The sequence below is a fragment of the Salmo salar genome, chromosome ssa06, assembly GCF_905237065.1.
Source record: "Salmo salar chromosome ssa06, Ssal_v3.1, whole genome shotgun sequence".
In the NCBI taxonomy this organism is placed as follows: Eukaryota; Metazoa; Chordata; class Actinopteri; order Salmoniformes; family Salmonidae; genus Salmo; species Salmo salar.
In genome coordinates this window covers 25,467,501-25,495,000 of record NC_059447.1, presented here as the reverse complement: position 1 = coordinate 25,495,000, position 27,500 = coordinate 25,467,501, and the positions used below count along the sequence as shown (strand labels likewise).

Here is a 27,500-nt window from a genome sequence, read left to right as displayed (position 1 = left end):
GATCGTGGGCCTGGTCTTCTTTGCTCTGACCATCCTCACCTTCCTGCTGTGTAGCTGGAACCCTAAGATCAACAACACAGCCCGCCTCCACCTCTGCCTCTGCCTCTTCCTGTCCCATCTGCTGCTCCTATTGGATTACACCTACCTCACTCACAAGGTGCTGGGTTAGGAAAGAACCTTCATTTGTATGTACATGTCTTTTTTGTTCTCATTGTGTGTGTGTGTGTGTGTGTCTGTGCGTGTGTGTGTGTCTGTGCGTGCCTGCATGCTGGTGAGCATGTCCATGTGTTTATTTCTATCTCATAGTCCTCTCTGTCCCCAGCTGGTGTGCTCCATCATGGCAGGTCTCCTCCACTTCCTGGTAGTGGCCAGTTTCCTGTGGATGCTGCTGGAGGCGCTCCAGCTCTACCTGCTGGTCCAGAGACTCTCTAGGATCCAGGTCATCCAGAGGGAAGGCCTCCAGAAGAAATACCTCTTCCTGATTGGCTATGGCATCCCCCTGGTGATCGTGGGTGTGTCTGCAGCTGTGAAACGTGATGGCTATGGGGGATCTAAAGTGTGAGTAGAAATTTTACACACACATTATCTCTCTTCCACACACACACACACACACACACACACACACACACACACACACACACACACACACACACACACACACACACATTGTCTCTCTTCCACTATTTGTTTCTGTGTTTCAGATGCTGGCTGAAGCCAGAACAATACTTTACCTGGGCTGTGTTAGGGCCAGTGTGTACTGTCCTAGCAGTGAGTGGATCTACATGCACACACACACACACACACACACACACACACACACACACACACACACACACACACACACACACACACACACACACACATTCACACACACACATACACACTGACCTTCTTATGCTTCTTCCACAGCTGAACTGGATATTGTTCTGCGTTACTATCTGGAGTTTGAGACCTACCTTGGCTAACATGAAGAGTGATGTCTCACAGTCCAAAGACACCAGGTGTGTGTGTACATATGTCTGTAAACATACAGTAACTAAGCCATATGTAATATGTATGTTTGTTGATACCGATGGGAATGTGTGGTAGTGTTAGTATTCTTGTCTCTTCATATGAATCCATATGATGGTTTTATACCATTCCCTCCCTCCATCCCTCCCTCCCCCTCCCATCCTCCCTCCCTCACCTCCCTCCCGTTCCCACTCTCTTACCTCCCTCTCTCCCTCTCACCTCTCTCCCTCCCTCCCCGTCTCATCTCCCTCCCTCCCCCTCTCACCTCCCTCCCCCTCTCTCACCCCCCTTCCTCTCTCACCTCCCTCTCTCACTTCCCTCTCTCACCTTCCCCCTCCTCCCTCCCTCCCTCCACCCTCCCTCTCTCTCTCCCCTGTCCACTCTCACCTCCCTCCTCCCTCTCTCACCCCCCTCACTTCCCTCCCTCCCTCTTTCAGACTGATCATCTTTAAGATCCTGGCACAGTTTGTGATCCTGGGTTGTACCTGGGTGCTGGGCTTGTTCCAGTCCACCATGGTCTTCAAGTACCTCTTCATCGTGCTCAACTCCCAGCAGGGCACCTTCCTCTACATCGTTCACTGTCTCTTCAACAAGGAGGTAGACCTACACCACAAGCATGCACACACACACACACTCACTCACTCACTCACTCACTCACTCACTCACTCACTCACTCACTCACTCACTCACTCACTCACTCACTCACTCACTCACTCACTCACTCACTCACTCACTCACTCACTCACTCACTCACGCCCCCCCACACACACACGTTCTTAACCTCCTCTCTGTCTGCCCTCCACAATCCATCATACTCTTTAACCTCCTCTCTCTACCCCTCCACAACTTCCTGATAACTCACCCCTTGTGTCTTTTTATGTTGTATGGTTTTGGTATGGTTCTGATATTGTACTTATAATATGTATTGTGTTTTGAAAGGTGACCGGAGTACCGGAGGTGTTATTGTGTTGTACGGTGTGGTCTGTGTATAATTAGTGTTGGTGTGTTGTTGTTGTATTGTATCATAGGTACGTGATGAGTACAGGAAGTGGCTAGGCTGTTCTTCCAGCTCCTCTACTCCAGACTCTATGGTAAGTCTATACCTTCCTCACTCATCACTAGTTCTTACATCTATGTGAGGCTTCCTCTTCTTTCCAGGATGAATGTAATGTTACTGAATGACCCTCTGGCCAAGTCCCTTATAGAACTTATGTAAGCATAGTCTTTTACCACAGAAAGTCTAACCTGTTGAGGTCTTGTTTTTCCAACAGAAAGAAGCACCTTCCGTCTCTGAAGACCTGGACAAGGCTGGGGAAGAGAGACAAAACAAAGGAACACGGCCAGGATGAGAGCAACATGATACGATACCATCAGACCTCCAAAGAATTTCAGCACAGTGGGCCTCCATGGTATATCTTTCAATGCACACTGTACACACTAAGTATGAGAGAGAGAGAGAGAGAGAGAGAGAGAGAGGTGTGTTTATATGGATGCTAATGACTCAGATAACACAGCCTGACCTTTTGTATTTACTAATATTTTCTTTATCTATGTAAAACAATGTTTTATTATCCTGCAAATGTATTTATAGAATTCATATTTATAAATGATATACACAGTAGTTACAGCATATTTACCTGTGTGCAAAATAAACAAATGAAAATGTCTAGGTTGCAGTTGTTTATATATAAATAAATAACTGCATCTCTACCTGCTTTGAGTCTAGCATTTACCATTGGATTGTCCCTCAGGGACAATACAGATTTATTCAATGGAATCCCTGTGGCTGAGCCCAGATAAGAAAGTCTCGGTCAGCTGCAGTCTGAAGTGTTTTGAGAGCATAGCGACTGGGTTTCCAGACACAGCTGGCACAGGAGGGGTGAGGAGAGGACAGGAGGGCATCCTCTCAGAGCTATAATAGAATAGCTGGAAGAGAGCCACGGTTGGAGACAGACAATACTGCGCTTGCGTTCTGTTGTAATGCCCTCTTTTCAGCACACGGTGACAGCACCTAATCATCAATGCTCTTGCTCTCATTGGAATTAGGCGAGATACCATTGGGTGAAGGCTTTTGTTCCAGCCTAGCCATGATTCAATTGATTAACAAATAATGAAAGCCTGGTGGGGTTGTAGGGAGAGAGAGAGAAAGACAAAAAGGTGGAGTTGGATAGATAGATGGTAGGAAAAGTCAACTGGAGGAGGAGATAGAGAGGCATACAGAGATGGATGGAAATAAAGGGAGATTCGAAGACGGGTGAATGCAGCAGCAGGAGTGAAAGAGAGTACAACAGGGAGACGAAGGAAGAAGAAGATGAAGAAGTAGGAGGAGGAAAAGGAGGAGGCTGGGTGTGGGGTGTTTTGCTCCGAGTCACAGTGCTGCTAGTCTCTTTGCCTGTTACCATGGGAACCCAGCTGCAGTGCTTGCTGGAGTCGTGCTGGTCTGTCAGCCGGGAAACGCTGTTGGGTTAACAGCCCTGCTCTTTGAGTTCGAAGGAGTTAGACTTTGTCAAAATAGTCAGGAATAAACTCCAAACCATGTTAAAAATTGATGCAGTGCGTCTGGGGGTGTTTAGTATACAAAGTTGCTAGGCAGCTAACTAATCACCCACTGGGCACAGATGTCAGTTGAACGTCTAGTTTTGATTGACATTTGGTTGAGTTGTCAACTAACGTGAATTTAAATTGAAATAGAAAAAAATGCACTATGTCATTGGATTTAGGTTAAGGTTGGGTGAAAAAAAGACAAAATGGCCTAACTGTATGTTGATGATTTTTTCCCACATTGATTCAACATCAGCACATTTATTTTTTGGGTTGAAATGACATGGAAACAATGTTGATTTAACCAGTTTTTGCCCAGTGAGCAGACATTTACTGAATTCCAAATCAATCTCCAGTTCTCCTCAACTCTCCTCCAGACACTCCTTTAGATCTGGAAGGTGCAGATAGGATAACATGGTAATTGCATTACTTTGCTGTTTAATTGGATGGGTGATATTTTTCCATAGCCTAAGGGGCAGAGGTCGATTGGGATTTCAGCAAAAGTCTTCCATATTGTGTCTGTAATTATGCTTAAAGTCTCTGAGATGTAGTGGGTCTTTCTGTCCAACAGGCCTGGGGGTTAGTTAGTGATACAGTGGTATGACCAATATGTTACGATTTCCCTGCCAGAGACTCTTAGCACACCATATCACAGCCCTCTCACAGCCCTCTCTTTCTAACTTCTGCAGTAGGCTACCCTCCCCCACTGGAACCAAGCAGGCCAGGGGGGTCATAAACTGGCCCTTCACACCTAGGACCCTGGCCAACGATTTGTTGCTAGGGGTCATGGTTGCCAGAGGCCTTATCACACTGTGGGGTCATCACAGGCAGTCTGCTTGGGTCCCAGATCACAAACTCCTGCCTCCCCCTCTGTCTACTTCAAGCAGTCACAGAGAGAGCAGCAAGCTCATCTTTGTCCTGCACAACAGCTGCTGGACTCATATCTCTGAGCTTGTGGAATGGTGTGCGTGCACAGAGTGAATTGTGCGATATTTGTATATTGTTCTTCGTAGTTGTTACTATTGTTGTATAATGTCTTTGTCTATAGCTGTATTGTAATATGTCAGGTAGCATATATACTGAACAAAAATATCATATAAGTGTTGGTCTCATGTTTCATGAAATGAAATAAAAGTTTCCAGAATTTTTCCATTTGCACAAAAAGCTTATTTCTCTCAAATTTTGTGCACAAATTTGTTTACATCCCTGTTACTGAGCATTTCTCCTTTGCCAAGATAATTGTAACGGCTGTCGTCGTAATGAGACCAAGGTGCAGCGGAGGATGTGTGTTCATCTTGAAATTTAATTCAAAAAGAGAACACTTACAAAATTAAACAAAAGATGACAGCAAAACAGTCCTGTCAGGAAATACTCTAAACAGAAAACACTAGACAGAAACAATCACCCACAAACCCCAAAGGAAAAACAGGCTTCCTATGTATGACTCCCAATCAGCAACAACGAACTACAGCTGCTCCTGATTGGGAGCCACACACGGCCAACCAAAGAAATAAACCAACATAGAAAAATAAACATAGAACGCCCACCCATGTAACACCCTGGCCTAACCAAAAAGATTAAAAAAAACCTCTCTATGGCCAGGGCGTTACAATAATCCATCTACCTGACAGGTAGGGCATATCAAGAAGCTGATTAAACAGCATGACCATTAAACAGGTGCACCTTGTGCTGGGGGCAATAAAAGGCCACTAAAATGTGCAGTCACACAACACAATGCCACAGATGTCTCAACTTTGAGGGAGCGTACAATTGGCTTGCTGACTACAGGAATGTCCACCAGCGCTGTTGCCAGATAATGTAATGTTCATTTCTCTACCATAAGCCGCCTCCAACGTTGTTTTAGAGAATTTGGCAGTACGTCCAACTGTCCTCACAACCGCAGACCACGTGTAACCACGCCAGCCCAGGAGCTCCACATTCATCTTCTTCACCTGCGCGATCATCTGAGACCAGCCACTCGGACAGCTGATGAAACTGTGCGTTTGCACAACTGAAGAATTTCTGCACAAACTGTCAGAAATCGTCTCTGGGAAGCTCATCTGCATGCTCGTCGTCCTCACAGAAGCCCAATGTGGTGCCATTCATCCTCCGCCATCACCTCATGTTTCAGCATGATAATACACGGCGCCATGTCACAAGGATCTGTACACAATTCCTGTGAGCTGAAAATGTTCCAGTTCTTCCATGGCTTGCATACTCACCAGACATGTCACCCATTGAACATGTTTGGGATGCTCTGGATGGACGTGCACGACAGCGTGTTCCAGTTCCCGCCAATATCCAGCAACTTCGAACCGACATTGAAGACGAGTGGGACAACATTCCATAGGCCATAAGGAACAGCCTGATCAAATCTATGCGAAGGAGATGTGTCGCTCTGCATGAGGCAAATGGTGGTCACACCAGATACTGACTGGCTTTCTGATCCACCCCCCTACCTTTTTTTCACCCTTAGCCTACAATTTCCAGAAATCTAATTAACGTAATAAAACAATCCCCATCAAAATCTGTCTGTTTAAGCTAGAGGTATCAGTTTTTTGCATGGGCTCAATCCACCGCATACACCAATATCGCCCTCCCGCATCTGTGGTGAAAGGTGGCAGAGCTAGAGCGGTGTTTGTCAGACCATGAGACATCCCATCTGTGGTGAAAGGTGGCAGAGCTAGAGCGGTGTTTGTCAGACCATGAGACATCCCATCTGTGGTGAACGGTGGCAGAGCTAGAGCGGTGTTTGTCAGACCATGAGGCAACCTGAAAATCGGTCTTCTCGCAAAAATGTCTGTAAAGTCCAAATTGCCTACAAATCATTATGACCATTCTATTGAAAGAACACACTGGTGTTCTCCATTTTGCTCAAGGAAGCCCACAAACCTCACAAGCCTCATCTGACGTCGGTACAGCCTCTTCTGCAAACTTCTGTCTATAGTGTCAAAATGGTTTGGGCTACACACTAATATAACCACTCTGTGGACAGCTGAGACTCTCACAAACATACCGGTGTTCTCCATTTTTCGCTAGGACACAAGCCTCACAACACTCTTCTGAAGGTCCCTGGTATCAGTTAAATTTGTTTATGGAAAATAAGGGGATATTTTGCCAAATTCAATGTTTCATCCAATAATTTTTTGATATATATTTTTGATACCATAAGGGGTCTTTAAATTCGAAATCAAATAGCTAAATGATCTTTGATATGATCCTCTCCCCTGGCTTAGACACGGTTTAGACTAGGGTTACGGTATCTGTGACCAACAGATGCATATCTGTATTCACATTCATAAGAAATCCATAGATTAAGGCCTAATGAATTTATTTCAATTGACTGATTTCCTTATATGAACTGTAACTCAGTAAAATCTTTGAAATTGTTGTATTTATATTTTTGTTCAGTGTACATTTTCATCCTTCCCTTGATAATAGCCTTGTTGCTCTACTTGTGCTATCAGTTATAGTATTGTGTACAGGGGATTCATTACATCTGTTTCTTCTGTTTCACAACCACTACCATTCAACTACCTTTGTGTGTGTGTGTCTGTGTGTGTGTGTCTGTGTGTGTCTGTGTGTGTCTGTGTGCGTGTGTGTCAATAAAGTATCCTGGTGTGTAAGTGAGGTTGCATCATTCCCCTCTTACCGAGGGAGGTGCTAGTGGGTCACAGATCAGCCCAAACGGAGTTGCTCTCTTTCTCAACACATGCCCAGAAGGTTGGAACCAAAAAGACCCAGGAAGAGATCCTGTTCCCCCCACTCTGTCTCTGGTCTAGGGACATAATTATGATGAATCAGTTTATAGTTTGTAATCTATCAAGTCATCTGATTGGTCCCCCGATGATGCTCTAGGTGCTGCGTGTGTGGATGTGGAGTACTGCACGTCTGCACATGACAGGGGTGTATCATACAGGTATCTATGCAGCATTCTCACTTCTCTACCTTGTATTATCATACTCAGCCCGATACTTGAGTCATTAGAACATTGGCACACACACACACACACACACACACACACACACACACACACACACACACACACACACACACACACACACACACACACACACACACAGTTTGAGAGATGTACTATTTGAGTTTGAACATGTTCATACGTGTGAACCAGACTGGTTCAACATCCCTCCCACTCACATCCGCACTTCTTTACCCTTGTTTATATCATATCTTCCCACAAAGCCTAAAGGAAAAATATACTGTACATCTTCCCATATATTCATTCATTCACTTTTTCACACACACACACACACACACACACACACACACACACACACACACACACACACACACACACACACACACACACACACACACACACACACACACACACACACACACACACACACAGCTTCCTCAGTGTTCCATGTTTTCCTGTGGGATAATCCTCTGACAGGTGTTCCTGGCCACAGCTCCATACTCCCTGTCTCACCACTGGTCTGGTCCAACACCCTGCTTCAGGAGAAGACTACACCCAGACACTCATAAGGGCTTTTCTCTCTCTCCTACTCCTGTCTCCTACCCCTTTTCTTTCTAACTCTGTCTAGATTGATGGGGTGATAAGGGGTGAGGTTGGTTGGGGAGGGGAGTATAATCGGGGGGGGGTATTGAGGGGTGAGGTTGGTTGGGGAGGAGGAGGGTATTGAAGGCTGAGGTTGTATACAGTATGTAACAGAGCTATTGATGGGTGAGGTAGGGTGAGTCAGAAAGGGATTGAGGTAGGATGAGGGCAACAGAGGATTAGTCAGTGCACCCACCTCCTCTCCAGGTGCTAGGGGCTCTCTGCATTGCTGAGTGAGTGGAATACCAGATTTACCTGATATAACCCATAAAACCACTCTGAGGAGTGACTAGTTTGATTGTGTCAAAGTGAGATGTGTCTAAGACATTACATTTGCAGACAAATAAGATATATTCATTGGCATTAGCCTACTGTTCATTTATAGTGGGTCTAGTTGTTGTTATGTTAGTAGCATATAGCCCAGTCAGTGGCGGACACGGACAGACAGTGACACATTCAATACAGCCTTACACACTCTTGACAGCATCGAGCTTATCTAGGCTGTAATCATTAGTCCAACAGTTGCAAACAGAGGATGATGGTCGTCCCCTTCCTCCTCTGAGGAGCCTCCACTGAGCCCAGTAGTTATGTGGTTCTGTCCTAGAGGTGCGACAGCAATAGTGCAAGAGCCCATTGCAGTTCAATCTTAGCAGGAATGGCATTACCTCCACACAGAGGTCTCTCTCTCTCTCTCTCTCTCTCTCTCTCTCTCTCTCTCTCTCTCTCTGTCGCTCTGTCGCTCTCTCTATCTCGCGCGCGCTCCCATCACTCGCGCGCTGTGCAGCTGAACTACGGCGTTGGCAGAGAATATAAAAAAATCTGCCTCTTTTCTTCAAGCGTTGGAAGAATATTTTGGAACGGAAATCAGAGGAGGTACTGTAATAATTTGTTTACCTTCCAAGCGAATGTGAATTATTTTGTAAATGGCACGCTCCTACAGTCGCATAGTAATGAATAGTTCAGAGGGAAACGGATCGATGGTACCGGGCGAATGCTGTTGCTTGCAGAGCAGCCACCTGCGCTAAACATAAGCTCTGCGTTGTCTGTCTATCGACGCAACAGTACTAGTAGACGGCATGGTTTTGTAAGCAAAGCCTACTGCTTTCAATAGCCGATTTTGTGTTGGTGATTGTGTTGTTAGTTTTTTTAATGTTGGAATTCAGTTTGATGATGTAGGCTATAATTCATGGAGGACGCTGTAGCCTAATGGAAACATTGCCTATTTGAGTTACAGTTGTTGGATATGTTTGTGCGGCGATACATCTATACGATACATGTATATATGTGTTCAGGCTGCTTGGGCAAAAGAATGAGAAAGACGGTGTCGGTCGATAGATCATCGGTTGGGCGCGCGGAGGGACAGATGTGAGAGGGGGATTTGGAGGGAGGAGAGGAATCACGCGGGGATAATACTGTGACGTTCTGCATGTGATGTGTTCTCTAGAAAGGTTTGTGTTCTTTCTTTCTTTCTTTCTTTCTTTCTTTCTTTCTTTCTTTCTTTCTTTCTTTCTTTCTTTCTTTCTTTCTTTCTTTCTTTCTTTCTTTCTTTCTTTCTTTCTTTCTTTGCACTGTGACCAGATTTGGCACTTTAACACAGCAAATCACACTGTCGTTGTCTTCTCGGGATAGGCTATCGGACAGCATAATGCAAGGCTGACAGGCTGTCACAAGCCAGCGTGTGCACGTTGGATAATATGGATTATATGAGAAAGTATTTAAGAGTATTGGCTGAACAGCATTGGTTGTACTTCTTGAATTAATACTGAAAATGTGTCTGCGACGCATATGAGTGTGTAGGCTAACGGAGGGAGAGAGAGAGCGAGAGAGAGAAATGGCTTGGTATCAGCAGATGTTGACGCACCACGGTGTCCCCTTCTCCACTGTCTGCCATTTGGAAGTTAAGACACCAATCACACTCCCGACCGACACTGAAAGCAATTCAGCCGCCCACACGTTTCCCTGAACGGATGGCATGAGTAGTGAGCTGAACGTAGAACCCTGATTTGTTATAATCAAAGACATACAGATGAATCATGATCACTGCACTGAGTTTTCATTAGGCTGCCTAGTTCTCATTTCTGTATATCTATTCTGTTTTACAGGTATTTTGAAAGTTATCTTAGTCGAGATTACATCTATTTTACTAGGTATATTATTAGTCTTCACTGTGAGAATATCCCATTGGGCACACAGTGGTTGAATCAACGTTCTTTTCACCATTTCAATGAAATTAGGTTGAACTAACGTGGAATAGAAGTTGAATTGATGTCTGTGTCAAGTGGGATGTTTATGAGTGAGAGTTGCATGCTGAAAAAGGCTAGTGCTGTCAGTCAGCACCATGGACAGTGCACCATGTTGATTCAGCAGGGATCACGATAGGGAAGGCTATAGCAGGTTAACACATGATGGTGCTTGTACAGTATCCGGACCTCCAGAGTTACCTCAATTATTTCAGCTGGTGATGTTTTCAGGAGCGTCAGGTGCGGTGCCTGGTTGGAACTAAACCTTGCAGCACTCCAGGCCCGGGTCAACCCAGGGTTACCTACGCTACCCCCTGCTCCAGCCCCTGATCATGACCCATCCACTCTGGTGAATAGACCATAGGCCAGAGGGCTTTGGCTTTTCGTCCAGTCAGCCAGTATTGAATGTTAGGCCCATTAGCTTTTTATGACCCCAAAGTGCAGCCAGACAGGCCCCTACGGCCCTGCTAACAGAACCACATAGATAGAGCCCCTACGGCCCTGCTAACATAACCACATAGATAGAGCCCCTACGGCCCTGCTAACATAACCACATAGATAGAGCCCCTACGGCCCTGCTAACATAACCACATAGATAGAGCCCCTACGGCCCTACTAACATAACCACATAGATAGAGCCCCTACGGCCCTGCTAACATAACCACATAGATAGAGCCCCTACGGCCCTGCTAACAGAACCACATAGATAGAGCCCCTACGGCCCTGCTAACATAACCACATAGATAGAGCCCCTACGGCCCTGCTAACATAACCACATAGATAGAGCCCCCTACGACCCTGCTAACATAACCACATAGATAGAGCCCCTACGGCCCTGCTAACATAACCACATAGATAGAGCCCCTACGGCCCTGCTAACATAACCACATAGATAGAGCCCCTACGGCCCTGCTAACATAACCACATAGATAGAGCCCCTACGGCCCTGCTAACATAACCACATAGATAGAGCCCCTACGGCCCTGCTAACAGAACCACATAGATAGAGCCCCTACGGCCCTGCTAACAGAACCACATAGATAGAGCCCCTACGACCCTGCTAACATAACCACATAGATAGAGCCCCTACGGCCCTGCTAACATAACCACATAGATAGAGCCCCTACGGCCCTGCTAACATAACCACATAGATAGAGCCCCTACGGCCCTGCTAACATAACCACATAGATAGAGCCCCTACGGCCCTGCTAACATAACCACATAGATAGAGCCCCCTACGACCCTGCTAACATAACCACATAGATAGAGCCCCTACGGCCCTGCTAACATAACCACATAGATAGAGCCCCTACGGCCCTGCTAACATAACCACATAGATAGAGCCCCTACGGCCCTGCTAACATAACCACATAGATAGAGCCCCTACGGCCCTGCTAACATAACCACATAGATAGAGCCCCTACGGCCCTGCTAACATAACCACATAGATAGAGCCCCTACGGCCCTGCTAACATAACCACATAGATAGAGCCCCTACGGTCCTGCTAACATAACCACATAGATAGAGCCCCTACAGCCCTGCTAACATAACCACATAGATAGAGCCCCCTACGGCACTGCTAACATAACCACATAGATAGAGCCCCTACGGCTCTGCTAACATAACCACATAGATAGAGCCCCTACGGCCCTGCTAACGTAACCACATAGATAGAGTCCTACGGCCCTGCTAACATAACCACATAGATAGAGCCCATACGGCCCTGCTAACATAACCACATAGATAGAGCCCCTACGGCCCTGCTAACATAACCACATAGATAGAGCCCCTACGGCCCTGCTAACATAACCACATAGATAGAGCCCCTACGGCCCTGCTAACATAACCACATAGATAGAGCCCTACGGCCCTGCTAACATAACCACATAGATAGAGCCCCCTAAGGCCCTGCTAACATAACCACATAGATAGAGTCCCTACGACCCTGCTAACATAACCACATAGATAGAGCCCCTACGGCCCTACTAACATAACCACATAGATAGAGCCCCTACGGCCCTGCTAACATAACCACATAGATAGAGTCCTACGGCCCTGCTAACATAACCACATAGATAGAGTCCTACGGCCCTGCTAACATAACCACATAGATAGAGCCCCTACGGCCCTGCTAACATAACCACATAGATAGAGCCCCTACGGCTCTGCTAACATAACCACATACAGTGCATTCGGAAAGTATTCAGACCCCTTGACTTTTTCCACATTTTGTTACGTTACAGCCCTATTCTAAAATTGTTTAAATATGTTTTTTTCCTCATCAATCTACACAATATCCCACAAGGACAAAGCAAAAACAGGTTTTTAGACATCTTTGCAAATTTATTACAAATAAAAAACGGAAATATAGTATTTACATAAGTATTCAGACCCTTTACTCAGTACTTTGTAGAAGCCCCATTGGCAGCAATTACAGCCTCGAGTCATCTTGACGCTACCAGCTTTGCACACCTTTATTTGGGGAGTTTCTCCCATTCTTCTCTGCAGATCCTCTCAAGCTCTGTCAGTTTGGATGGGGATTGTCACTGCACAGCTATTTTCAGATTTTCAGGTCTCTCCAGAGATGTTCGATCGTGTTGCTGCCACCACCATGTAGGGATGGTGCCAGGTTTCCGTCAGATGTGACGCTTGATATTCAGGCCAAAGAGTTCAATCTTGGTTTCATCAGACCAGAGAATCTTCTTTCTCATGGTCTGAGACTCCTTAAGGTGACTTTTGGCAAACTCCAAGCGGGCTGTCATGTGTCTTTTACTGAGGAGTGGCTTCCTTCTGGCCACTCTAGAGTAAAAGCCTGATTGGTGGAGTGCTGCAGAGATGGTTTTGCTTCTGGAAGGCTCTCCCATCTCCACAGAGGAACTCTGGAGCTCTGTCAGAGTGACCATCAGGTTCTTGGTCACCTCTCTGACCAAGGCCCTTCTCCACCAATTGCTCAGTTTGGCCGGGCGGCGAGCTCTAGGTGGTTCCAAAATTCTTTCATTTAAGTATGACAAGTCCTCACAAGTCCTCAACTGGTAACTTCATTAAATAGTACCCGCAAAACACCAGTCTCAACGTCAACAGTGAAGAGGCGACTCCGGGATGCTGGCCTTCTAGGCAGAGTTCCTCTGTCCAGTGTCTTATTCTTTTATTTTTATTGGCTTTTTCTTTGCAACTCTGCCCAGAATGCCAGCATCCCGGAGTCGCCTCTTTACTATTGACGTTGAGACTGGTGTTTTGCGTGTACTATTTAATGAAGCTGCCAGTTGAGGACTTTTCTCAAACTAGACACTCTAATGTACTTGTCCTCTTGCTCAGTTGTGCACCGGGGCCTCCCACTCCTCTTTCTATTCTGGTTAGAGCCAGTTTGCGCTGTTCTGTGAAGAGAGTAGTACACAGCGTTGTATGAGATCTTCAGTTTCTTGGCAATTTCTGACATGGAACAGCCTTCATTTCTCAGAACAAGAATAGACTGATGAGTTCCAGAAGAAAGTTCTTTGTTTCTGGCCATTTTGAGCCTGTAATCGAACCCACAAATGCTGATGCCCCAGATACTCAACTAATCTAAAGAAGGCCAGTTTTATTGCTTCTTTAATAAGAACAACAGTTTTCAGCTGTGCTAACATAATTGCAAAAGGGTTTTCTAATGATCAATTAGCCTTTTAAAATTATAAACTTGGATTAGCTAACACAGCGTGCCATTGGAACACAGGAGTGATGGTTGCTGATAATGGGCCTCTGTACGCCTATGTAGATATTCCATAAAAAATCATCCGTTTCCAGTGACAATAGTCATTTACAACATTAACAACGTCTACACTGTATTTCTGATCAATTTGATGTTATTTTAATGGACAAAAAAATGTGCTTTTCTTTCAAAAACAAGGACATTTCTAAGTGACCCAAAACTTTTGAACGGTAGTGTAAATATATAACGACAGAATTGCTTGATGATAGGTGCCAGTTGTTTACTGTCAAGCCAGACAACATATTGTAGCAACTTTGGTTTTAGAAGTGGGGGATACATAATATTTATTTTTCACTGAAATTTTGTATCCAGTCGGATAAACACGCCAAACCGCTCGGAGGCGCCCGCATGGTCCTAAAGCACACCGTTGCCTCGTTTTGATTCACATTCCAGTGATAAACTGAGGAGGACAAAAATGCTATTTCATAATGTGGGGGGGACATGTCCCCTCGTCCCCAGTGAAAGTTGTGTCCCTGTATTATAGATATATTTCAGAGGTGGAATGTAAATATTTCATTGAAATATCAAGGCCCTGAGAGCAATTAGGAAATTTTTTTTTGACATTTCTATTAACGAACAATCATAGTAAGGGTAATACAAATTAGACAGCAGTGTGATATGACCTGACAGTAATTACAGGTGTTACTGGTGTTGTCGAGAAATGCTACCCATGCACCGTGAGGTGATTCAAAGTGTGTGTGTTGTGTGAATTCATTCCCGTCCTACACACACTGAGTAGTGATTGCGTGTGCCGGTGACATTCCCAGTCTGTTGCAGTAATTGAGGTCTGATTGAGTAATAAGTGGTGTGTGTGTTTATGTGTGTGTGACTGTGTGCATGTGTACACCATGCATGCATCTGTGTGATCTGTGTGAGTGTGTGTGTCTTTGTGTGCATGTGTGTGTGTGTTTATGTGAGTGTGTGTGTGTGTGTGTGTGTGTCTGTGTGCATGTGTGTACCGATGCATGCATCTGTGTGTCTGTGTGAGTGTGTGTGTCTGTGTGTTTATGTGAGTGAGTGTGTGTCTGTGTGAGTGTGTGTGTGTGTTACTGTAGGTTAGGAGGTCTGATTGAGTTGCTAGTGGTCTGGTGATTGAGGTTGGCAGTGGGAGGTGTGACAGACAGTCTGTGTGCAGAGCCACGATCTGTGTCCATGGAAATGTGTGTGTGTGTGTGTGTGCACCAGTCTTGTCACCGGTGAGCCACGGTGCTTATACTGGTATGCTGGCAGAGACTATGAAGTGGTGTTTGTTGTGAGAGAGTGTGTGGGTTGTTGACAGGAAGGTGTTAAGGTTGCCTAAGGTAGCAGACTGGTGACAACACTCCGACCCTGTCCAAGTCTGGCACAAAGACTTGTATGTGTGTTTCTGTGTGTAGGTATGTTTGATTTTGTGTGTGTGTGTGTGTGTGTGTGTGTGTGTGTGTGTGTCCGTCCATGTCTGAGGATGTCAGGAGATGATGTGCAAACCGGCCACTAGGGGCAACAGTGAGAGCTGTTACCTTCAAGTAGGCTTTGGTTTTGCTAGGGTGTTGTGGCCGTAAGCATCTGCCTCTGGTTCCAATGCTTGCATGTTCAAATCCAGCAATAGAAAGTAGTTTTTTATATTTTTGTTCTAAGCCTATCCCAAACCTTAATCCTTACCTTAACCATTTGGAGTTAATGCCAAACCTTAAGAATTCAGAGTTAATGCCTAAACGTAACCTTGGAACAATACAGAGAAGTAACCAAACTTTTTGAAATTTGACATTTGGAACAACTTCGAAATTTGACATTTGGAACAACTTCGAAATTTGACATTTGGAACAACTTCGAAATTTGACATTTGAGAAACATGGATGAACGTCTAATTCTGACGTGAGACTGTGAGAGCTTGTTGGTGTCGAGAGGGGGCACCATCTGGCATCCTCTCTGCTCCATGCCAGCTACCCCCTCCTCCACTCTTCCTCCTCCAATGAGGAGAGGGAGATAGAGAGGGAGGGGAGGGTAGAGAGGGAGATATGGAGAGAAGAGAGGGTAGAGAGCGAGGAGAGAGGCAGGGTAGGGTAGAGAGTGAGGAGAGAGGGAGAGAGGAGCGATGAAGGGGACGGTAGTAGACCATACTGTATTTGTGAGGTTGGGTAGATGGATAGAACAATGGAGAGGGAGAGTTAGTGGTATTTCTAGAAATCTATTTCCCTCTGACATTTTTGTAGCGCCTCTGTCGCATTTTCAGCTGACTGTCCTGTACACAGTGCACAAAACACACTCAAACAAACACATATGAGCATGCAAACATAAATCTACCGACACACCCACCCAATGCATGCACGCACGCACGCACGCACATACACATACACATACACACAAGCAGAGGGGATTTTGGAATAATGCCTTGGGTTTTTTGTACTGCCCCAGTTTCGTTTGGCATCTGTGCTGCACACTCATCTTCCTCTCTCTCTCTCTCTCTCTCTCTCTCTCTCTCTCTCTCTCTCTCTCTCTCTCTCTCTCTCTCTCTCTCTCTCTCTCTCTCTCTCTCTCTCTCTCTCTCTCTCTCTCTCTCTCTTTCTCTCTTGCTGTCAGACACAGATGCACACACAGACACACACATATTGGTGGGTTTGTATGCGTGTCTGTATGTGTGTTCATACGTGTCTGTATGTGTTTGCGGTTTGCATTTGTGGTGTATGTGTGTTTGTGCAGGTGTGCGTATCTGTCAGTATGCATGTGTGGTGTGTGTGTGTGTTTTCCTTTAATATATTGTAATTCAGAGTGCTTTCTAATGACATGTGTAGGGACTTTAGTGGTTTTGTTTTGATGTGAATTTCCCCTTGCATATTCATGGTCTTCAAACTCTCTAAATGTGAGATGTTGACTAAACTTTGACGAGTACAGCAGTAACCAATATGTCCTAATTTCATAGATTTGAGTAGACATTCAGCAGTTTGTTACCAGGGTATTCATTAGGCACCAAAACGGAGAAAAAACTGACTGAAACAGGGAGGTTTACCTGCACTTGACCAATCAGAAAAACTTATTTTCATTTTTTGTTGCAAAATGTTTTGAAACCTTTTTCTGTTTCGTGCCATAATGAATACAACCCTGTATGACAACAAGTTCACATCTTGACAACTATATCAAAAGAACAGACACAGAGAAAGGCTTGGATGACAATACACATTTAGTTAGCAATATAGAACAACTGGCAACAGGGGGCAGCTAAAAAACAAAACATCTGTTTTGACCTAGAAAATACCATCACACTTTATACAGATTCTCTACAAAACTTTGCCATAACATTTAATGCGAAATGAGAGGCTGTCACATTCATTTTGATATTGTCAGTAAGTTTATCTCTTCCGCCCATTAGGGCTAATTCAGATAGAGACACACACACCGGCTAACACAATCTGTTGAGCCGCCACAGACAGATCTGTTTACACAGGGTTCTGACTTCACATCACTACATCTTCATTGTTCCCAACAGGGAAAACATCTGTATGCCAAGGCCCAAACCCAAGTGGACCTCTAGACCCTACACCATTTGCACTTGTGGAGATCTGAGATAAATTGATTGGTATAAGCAATATGGGGACTCTTCCACCTTGCATATTAGAGGGCAAAGTGGAGCTATTACCAAATTGATTGCACCTGTCAAATCCTCTCAGATTTCCACAAGTGCATAGACCATAGAGTCTAGCTGTCCATTTAAGATTGGGCCAAATACAGTCAGTGGCCAAAACGCACATTAAATATCACTCTTAAACCACGGAGAAGCACTAGTCTCTGTGCTATTAGTGTCACGACTTCCACCGAAGTCGGCTCCTCTCCTTGTTCAGGCGGCGTTCGGTGATCGACGTCACCGGCTTTCTAACCATCGCCGCTCCATTTCTCATATGCCCATTTGTTTTGTCTTGTTCCATTACACACCTGGTTGTCATTCCATAATCACACTGCATGTATTTAGTCCTCTGTTCCCCTCCATGTCTTTGTGTGTAATTGTTTATTGTTATGTGGATATTGTCAGGCGCCATACTTTTGTTATGTTCCGTGTTTTTGGCACGTTATTGTTTTTATGTGCTGTCATTTTTGGACCAGAATGAAAGTGCGCGTGTTCACTACACTCTGCTCTCCTGCACCTGACTTCGCCTCCCGTACACACACCCCTAACAATTAGTGACATTTGCATCACTTTAGGTGGCTAGCTAACACAGAATCAGTCAGTTCTCAACATCTAGTTTTAAGAAGTAGTCCTTCAAGCAGGAGAACCACAGAATTTGGGTCTCCGTTGCAACAAATGGTTGGGAAGCACTTAATATAGACACCTCTTTGATGATAGGCTATGTAGTGGTAACGCTCAGAGAGAGAGAGAGAGAGAGAGAGAGAGAGAGAGAGAGAGAGAGAGAGAGAGAGAGAGAGAGAGAGAGAGAGAGAGAGAGAGAGAGAGAGAAAAATAGAGCCCCATGGGATGTTTCTCCTGTGCGTGGGGATTAGCTACTTGGCAGATCTATACACCCTGTGGAGAACTTTACAGTACACAATGCAACAAAAGCCCAGCCAACCATGGGCCTTAGCCTGGCTAGCCACTACATCAACCAATCATCTGTTGTTTATCAGAGACCAGAGACATGAGTTCTGCTTGGCCACCTGCTTGTGTTTTCTATTTATCCTGAACAACAATCCTTCATGCAAGGTGTGCTTGTACTGTGTTTTGGCTCTGCATGTGGTCCTGGTTAATCTGTTGGTCCCAGATCTGTTTGTGCCGTCTTGCCAATGACCATGCGAGTTGGCAAGACAGCACAGACAGATCTGGGACCAGGCTATCTTTGTGTGCGTCTGAGTAGACTAGGGCTGATCCCAATTATTCGACTGGTCGATTGTTTGGTCGATAGGTTGTTGGAGGATCAAGATTTTTTATGTCAAGCAGTAGCAAATATATATATATATACTTGGAACAAAAATATCAACGCAACATGTAAAGAAAAAAAGTGGTCCCATGTTTCATGAGCTGAAATTAAAGATGCCAGAAATCTTCCATAGACACAAATCAAATCAAATGTATTTATATAGCCCTTCTTACATCAGCTGATATCTCAAAGTGCTGTACAGAAACCCAGCCTAAAACCCCAAACAGCAAGCAATGCAGGTGTAGAAGCACGGTGGCTAGGAAAAACTCCCTAGAAAGGCCAAAACCTAGGAAGAAACCTAGAGAGGAACCAGGCTATGAGGGGTGGCCAGTCCTCTTCTAGCTGTGCCGGGTGGAGATTATAACAGCACATGGCCTAGATGTTCAAATGTTCATAAATGACCAGCATGGTCAAATAATAATAATCATAGTAGTTGTCGAGGGTGCAACAAGTCAGTAACACAAGAGTAAGTGTCAGTTAGCTTTTTCATAGCCGATCTTTGAGAGTATCTCTACCTCTCCTGCTGTCTCTAGAGAGTTGAAAACAGCAGGTCTGGGACAGGTAGCACGTCCGGTGAATAGGTCAGGGTTCCAGCAGGTCTGGGACAGCAGGTCTGGGACAGGTAGCACGTCCGGTGAACAGGTCAGGGTTCCATAGCTGCAGGCAGAACAGTTGGAACTGGAGCAGCAGCATGGCCAGGTGAACTGGGGACAGCAAGGAGTCATCAAGCCAGGTAGTCCTGAGGCATGGTCCTAGGGCTCAGGTCCTCCGAGAGAGAGAAAGAAAGAAAGAGAGAAAGAGAGAATTAGAGAGAGCATATTTAAATTCACACAGGACACCGGAAAAGACAAGAGAAATACTCCAGATGTGACAGACTGACCCTAGCCCCCCGACACATAAACTACTGCAGCAAAAATACTGGAGGCTGAGACAGGAGGGATCAGGAGACACTGTGGCCCCATCCGAAGAAACCCCCGGACAGGGCCAAACAGGTAGGATATAACCCCACCCACTTTGCCAAAGCACAGCCTCCACACCACTGGAGGGATATCTCCAACCACCAACATACCATCCCGGGACAAGGCTGAGTATAGCCCACAAAGATCTCCGCCACGGCACAGCCCAAGGGGGGGCGCCAACCCAGACAGGAAGACCACGTCAGTGACTCAACCCACTCAAGTGACGCACCCCTCCCAGGCATGGAAGAACACCAGTAAGCCAGTGACTCAGCCCCCATAATAGGGGTAGAGGCAGAGAATCCCTGTGGAAAGAGGGGAAACCGGCCAGGCAGAGACAGCAAGGGCGGTTCGTTGCTCCAGCCTTTCCGTTCACCTTCAAACCCCTGGGCCAGACTACACTTAATCATAGGACCTACTGAAGAGATGTGTCTTCAGTAAAGACTTAAAGGTTGAGACTGAGTCTGTGTCTCTCACATGGGTAGGCAGACTATTCCATAAAAATGGAGCTCTATAGGAGAAAGCCCTGCCTCCAGCTGTTTGCTTAGAAATTCTAGGAACAATTAGGAGGCCCGCGTCTTGTGACCGTAGCGTACGTGTAGGTATGTACGGCAGGACCAAATCGGAAAGATAGGTAGGAGCAAGCCCATGTAATGCTTTGTAGGTTAGCAGTAAAACCTTGAAATCAGCCCTTGCCTTAACAGGAAGCCAGTGTAGGGAGGCTAGCACTGGAGTAATATGATCAAATTGTTTGGTTCTAGTCAGGATTCTAGCAGCCGTATTTAGCACTAACTGAAGTTTATTTAGTGCTTTATCCGGGTAGCCAGAAAGTAGAGCATTGCAGTAGTCCAACCTAGAAGTAACAAAGGCATGGATAAATTTTTCTGCGTCATTTTTGGACAGAAAGTTTCTGATTTTTGCAATGTTACGTAGATGGAAAAATGCTGTCCTTGAAACAGTCTTGATATGTTCTTCAAAAGAGAGATCAGGGTCCAGAGTAACGCCGAGGTCCTTCACAGTTTTATTTGAGACGACTGTACAACCATCCAGATTAATTGTCAGATTCAACAGAAGATCTCTTTGTTTCTTGGGACCTAGAACAAGCATCTCTGTTTTGTCCGAGTTTAAGAGTAGAAAGTTTGCAGCCATCCACTTCCTTATGTCTGAGACACAGGCTTCTAGCGAGGGCAATTTTGGGGCTTCACCATGTTTCATTGAAATGTACAGCTGTGTGTCATCCACATAGCAGTGAAATTTAACATTATGTTTTCGAATGACATCCCCAAGAGGTAAAATATATAGTGAAAACAATAGTGGTCCTAAACCGGAACCTTGAGGAACACCGAAATTTACAGTTGATTTGTCAGAGGACAAACCATTCACAGAGACAAACTGATATCTTTCCGACAGATAAGACCTAAACCAGGCCAGAACTTGTCCATGTAGACCAATTTGGGTTTCCAATCTCTCCAAAAGAATGTGGTGATCGATGGTATCAAAAGCAGCACTAAGATCTAGGAGCACGAGGACAGATGCAGAGCCTCGGTCTGACGTCACTAAAAGGTCATTTACCACCTTCACACGTGCAGTCTCAGTGCTATGATGGGGTCTTAAACCAGACTGAAGCGTTTCGTATACATTGTTTGTCTTCAGGAAGGCAGTGAGTTGCTGCGCAACAGCTTTTTCAATTTTTTTTGAGAGGAATGGAAGATTCGATATAGGCCGATAGATTTAAAAAAATAATTTCTGGGTCAAGATTTGGCTTTTTCAAGAGAGGCTTTATTACTGCCACTTTTAGTGAGTTTGGTACACATCCGGTGGATAGAGAGCCGTTTATTATGTTCAACATAGGAGGGCCAAGCACAGAAAGCAGCTCTTTCAGTAGTTTAGTTGGAATAGGGTCCAGTATGCAGCTTGAAGGTTTAGAGGCCATGATTATTTTCATCATTGTGTCAAGAGATATAGTACTAAAACACTTTAGTGTCTCCCTTGATCCTAGGTCCAGGCAGGGTTGTGCAGACTCAGCACAATGGAGCTTTGGAGGAATACGCAGATTTAAAGAGGAGTCCGTAATTTGCTTTCTAATGATCATGATCTTTTCCTCAAAGAAGTTCATGAATTCATTACTGCTGAAGTGAGAGCCATCCTCTCTTGGGCGCTGCTGCTTTTCAGTTAACCTCTATGGGCTAGGTGGGACGCAAGCGTCCCACCCGTGGTGCACTCCATCAACAGCAGGTGCATTTCAAGAGCGGCAAATTTGAATCCAAATAAATGTCAAAATTCAAATTTTTCAAACATACAACTATTTTACACCCTTTGAAAGATAAACATCTCCTTAATCTAACCACGTTTTACGATTTCAAAAAGGTTTTACGGCGAAAGCATAAATTTAGAGTATGTTAGGACAGTACATTTACAAGAGTTGTGTGTAATGTTTTGTCAATTCAAAGACAGGGTCACCAAAACCATAAAACCAGCTAAAATGATGCACTAACCTTTTACAATCTCCATCAGATGACACTCCTAGGACATTATGTTAGACAATGCATGCATTTTTAGTTCTATCAAGTTCATATTTATATCCAAAAACAGCGTTTTACTATGGCATTGATGTTGAGGAAATCGTTTTCCTCCAATAACCGGCAGTCAAGTCAGCACCACAAATTAAATAATAAAAATTAGAAAACATTGGTAAAATATTATATTGTCATTTAAAGAATTATAGATTTACATCTCTTGAACGCAATCAACTTGCCAGATTTAAAAATAACCTTACTGGGAAATCACACTTTGCAATAACCTGAGCACTGCGCCCAGAAAAATACGCGTTGCGATACAGACTAGCCGTCATGTTGGGGAGATCTAAAATCGAAAATACTATGTAAATAATCCATTACCTTTGATTCTCTTCATCAGATGTCACTTCCAGGTATCACAGGTCCATAACGAATGTAGTTTTGTTCAAAAAAGCTCATCATTTATGTCCAAAAATCTCCGTCTTGCTAGCACATGATCTAAGCCCGCCGGACTTCACTTCATGAACGAGGGGAAAAAATATATTTACGTTCGTTCAAACATGTCAAACGTTGTATAGCATAAATCATTAGGGCCTTTTTAACCAGAACATGAATAATATTCAAGGTGGACGAATGCATTCTCTTTTATAACGTATTGGAACGAGGGTACCCAACATGAACTCGCGCGCCAGGTGTCTAATGGGCCATCATCGTTCCATGGCTCTTGTTCGGTCAGATCTCCCTCCAGAAGACTCAAAACACTTTGTAAAGGCTGGTGACATCTAGTGGAAGCAATAGGAAGTGCCAAAATATTCCTCAGCCCCTGTGTTTTTCAATGGCATAGGTTTAAAGGTAATACAACACATCAGGTATCCACTTCCTGTCAGAAAATGTCTCAGGGTTTTGCCGGCCAAATGAGTTCTGTTATACTCACAGACACCATTCAAACAGTTTTATAAACTTTAGGGTGTTTTCTATCCATATATAATAAGTATATGCATATTCTAGTTACTGGGTAGGATTAGTAACCAGATTAAATCGGGTACATTTTTTTATCCAGCCGTGCAAATACTGCCCCCTAGCCCTAACAGGTTAACTTTGTGACAGTATCAAAAAGACATTTCGGATTGTTCTTATTTTCCTCAATTAAGTTGGAAAAATAGGATGATCGAGCAGCAGTGAGGGCTCTTCGATACTGCACGGTACTGTCTTTCCAAGCTAGTCGGAAGACTTCCAGTTTGGTGTGGCGCCATTTCCGTTCCAATTTTCTGGGAGCTTGCTTCAGAGCTTGTGTATTTTCTGTATACCAGGGAGCTAGTTTCTTATGACAAATGTTTTTCGTTTTTAGGGGTGCAACTGCATCTAGGGTATTGCGCAAGGTTAAATTGAGTTCCTCGGTTAGGTGGTTAACTGATTTTTGTCCTCTGACGTCCTTGGGTAGGCAGAGGGAGTCTGGAAGGGCATCAAGGAATCTTTGGGTTGTTTGAGAATTTATAGCACGACTTTTAATGCTTCTTGGTTGGGGTCTGGGCAGATTATTTGTTGCGATTGCGAACGTAATAAAATGGTGGTCAGATAGTCCAGGATTATGAGGACAACATTTATTCCATGGGACAAAACTAGGTCCAGAGTATGACTGTGGCAGTGAGTAGAGACATGTTGGACAAAACCCACTGAGTCGATGATGGCTCCGAAAACCTTTTGGAGTGGGTCTGTGGACTTTTCCATGTGAATATTAAAGTCACCAAAAATTAGAATATTATCTGCGATGACTACAAGGTCCGATAGGAATTCAGGGAATTCAGTGAGGAACGCAGCATATGGCCCAGGAGGCCTGTAAACAGAAAGAGCTTATTTCTCTAAAATGTTTTGCACAAATTCGTTTACATCATTGTTAGTGAGCATTTCTGCTTTGCCAAGATAATCCATCCACCAGGCAGGTGTGGCATATCAAGAAGCTGATTAAACAGCATGCTCATTACATAGGTGCACCTTGTGCTGGCCACTCTAAAATGTGCAGTTTTGTCACACAACACAATACCACAGATGTATTTTGAGTGAGCGTGCAATTGACTTGCTGACTGCAGGAATGTCCACCAGAGCTGTTGCCAGAGAATGTAATGTTAACTTCTTTACCATAAGCCACCTCCAACGTCATTTTAGAGAATTTGGCAGTATGTCCAACCGGCTTCACAACCGCAGACCACGTGTATGGCGTCGTGTGGGCGAGAGGTTTGCTGATGTCAACGTTGTAACCAGAGTGCCCCATGGTGGTGGCACTGTTATGGTATGTGCAGGCATAAGCTATGGACAGTGAGCACAATTGCATTTTATCAATGGTAATTTGAATGCACAGAGAGACCGTGACGAGATCCATTGTCATGCCATTCATCCGCCGCCATCACCTCATGTTTCAACATGATAATTCACGGCCCCATGTCGCAAGGATCTGTACACAATTCCTGGAAGCTGAAAATGTTGCAGTTCTTCCATGGCCTGCATACTCACCACACGCCACCCATTGAGAATGTTTGGGATGCTCTGGATCTACATGTACAACAGCGTGTTCCAATTCCCGTCAATATCCAGCAACTTCGCATAGCCATTGAAGAGGAATGGGACAACATTCCACAGGCCACAATCAAGAGCCTGATCAACTCTATGCGAAGGAGATGTGTCACTCTGCATGAGGCAAATGGTGGTCACACCAGATACTGACTGGTTTTCTGATCCACCCCCCTAACTTTTTTAAGGTATCTGTATATCTGTATTCCCAGTCATGTGAAATCCATAGATTAGGGCCTAATGAATTTATTTCAATTGACTGATCTCCTTCTATGAACAGTAACTCAGTAAAATCTTTGAAGGTGTTGCATGTTGCATTAACATTTTTGTTCAGTGTATACAGTATATATATATATATGTGTTTTGGCACACAAGACACCGGTCTTATTCACGCCCATCTCAGGGAACTATCCATTGCGAAGGCTGAGACTAATCCATTGCGGAGGCCGTGGGGATGGCACAGTCCAAGAAGAAGGGGAATGTGGCTAAGATGCACAATGCACGTCGCTCTCCAGAATGCGCTCTCTCCTGCCAATTTGTGCACATTCATTGTTTTAAAACTTAATTGTGTGAATTGTTTTCGTTTGATTGTTAGTGTCTATCAATTCCCCATTACATATATTGCCACTAGTACATTTACTGTTCATTTCTATCATTTCTAATCTACAATGTTTGTTTGGTTACTTTAATTTCTGTTAAGGCATTCAATATATTATTTATTATTACAGTCTTTTACCGTCCTCATTGTTGGAGTGGATACGTTGTTTGCAGAGTGCACAACCTATGCTATACTTGTGAGAAACAAGTTTTGGTTTATTTTGTTCCATTTACGAGTTTGTCAATTTAGTCATTGTCTTTTGTTTGGAGCGCTCCTGTTGAGTGCGGGAAGCGCACCGATTACGCAGAGAAGTACGCCTGGCCTGCAAATGTAGGCATATACATGTGCCCATTTGGGGATCTTATAGTATTTCTGATTGGCTTAACTCACCACCACTAATGAGCTGTGGAGCTTCTCAAAGTAATGTTTTCTTCACCTCAAACAGGAAGCAAACAAAGTCTGTTTTTACATGACAATAGTTCCTCAATGTACAGCGCATTCGGAAAGTATTTAGACCCCTTGACTTTTTCCACATATTGTTACGTTACTGCCTTATTCTAAAAGGAGCACTTTAGGTGTGGCTCAGTTGGTAGAGCATGGTGTTTGCAACGCCAGGGTTGTGGGTTTGATTCCCACGGGGGACCATTACGGAGAAAAAAAATTATGAAATGTATGCATTCACTACTGTAAGTCGCTCTGGATAAGAGCGTCTGCTAAACGACTAAAAATGTAAATAAAATGGATTTTAAAAAAGTGTCCTCATCAATCTACACACAATACCCCATAATGACAAAGGGAAAATACAAGTGAATATATTGATAAAAGTCACTTTATCAAAACTTCAGGCCAGGGTAAGCCTACACAAAACAAAGCCCTTATTTGAAATCTTTCTAAAATCCCTTATGGGAAAAATGAATGGTGGAAAAACAACTGGAACCATTTCCCTGTTTGAACACTAGGTTTTATGGGTATTATGACACCTCCACTGTGGGGCTCTGTAGTTGATTTTATTAAAACACATAGGGTGTGTCTATATATGGAAAAATACCTGTCTTAAAAAGTTTAGTTTAAAAAAGAAAAGATAAGCAACATTTTGGTTAATAAATAGCTCAGCACTAGTAGTTGGGTGATGTTAGGGGAGATGTGGGTGAGTAAAGGGTGAGAGGGTTCTTCCACCCTAAATTAGATATAATGACACCCCCCAGATAGGAGAGGGGGAGATATAGAGAATATGGGTGAGGGTGGGGGAAGAGGGGTGAGGATGGGGGAGACATAATGATTCCCTTCAGACATGCTGAATCAACTGTGACAATGACACTCGCAAGACCTCTGGACGTTCTCAGGGCAGTGTGTGTGTGTGCATGAACATGTACCTTTGTATTTGGGTCCTATTGCAGCCTATGTGCTATGTTTGTGTGTCTGTCTACTGCATATACCATACAGCAGGTTACATATGTCAGTACTGTGGCACGGCTGAGGGATGCATGTGTATACAGGACGTATCAGCCCAGAGAGCTACAATCACGTCGTTTCTGTCTGGATTTCCTGCATGATTCAGTCAGCCATCCAGCAGTGTGTTCATTCTCTGTTCTCAGTATTTATCCCCCACCTAGAGCTCCATGATCAAGCAAACACCAGCTGTGGGCATCAGCTAATCAATAGCAAAACAAATGGCTTTCATCTCATGAGTCAATATCGACTCGTACATATCCTCCTTAACACTTAACACAAAGTCTAAAGCTAAGTCTCTCAGACTGCAGTCATTTCATTTCATTTAAACGAACGCACACACGTATATGTGCACGCACAAACATACATATGCAGACACGCTCCCCCGATCCTCGCAACCCCCTTCCACAACC

General features: G+C 44.4%; 2 protein-coding genes across 2 annotated transcripts in view; both read left to right on the top strand.

Moving 5' to 3' along the window:
• Positions 1-4,626, top strand: part of LOC106606803 (adhesion G protein-coupled receptor E2) — a 20,183-nt gene extending 15,557 nt beyond the window's left edge. Inside the window, exons 18-24 of the mRNA XM_045720033.1 lie at positions 1-157; positions 323-558; positions 702-768; positions 910-1,001; positions 1,449-1,608; positions 2,040-2,102; positions 2,283-4,626. The exon at positions 1-157 is cut by the window's left edge and continues 50 nt beyond it. Coding sequence (XP_045575989.1) covers positions 1-157; positions 323-558; positions 702-768; positions 910-1,001; positions 1,449-1,608; positions 2,040-2,102; positions 2,283-2,360 — 853 coding nt within the window. The 3' untranslated portion in view covers positions 2,361-4,626. The remainder of the gene's footprint in view (positions 158-322; positions 559-701; positions 769-909; positions 1,002-1,448; positions 1,609-2,039; positions 2,103-2,282) is intronic.
• Positions 4,627-8,895: 4,269 nt separating this feature from the next.
• The window catches only part of LOC106606807 (protein phosphatase 1 regulatory subunit 29), a 131,076-nt gene continuing 112,471 nt past the window's right edge, over positions 8,896-27,500 (top strand). The window contains exon 1 of the mRNA XM_014203171.2: positions 8,896-9,007. The gene's annotated coding sequence lies outside the window, so the exon portion shown is untranslated. The remainder of the gene's footprint in view (positions 9,008-27,500) is intronic.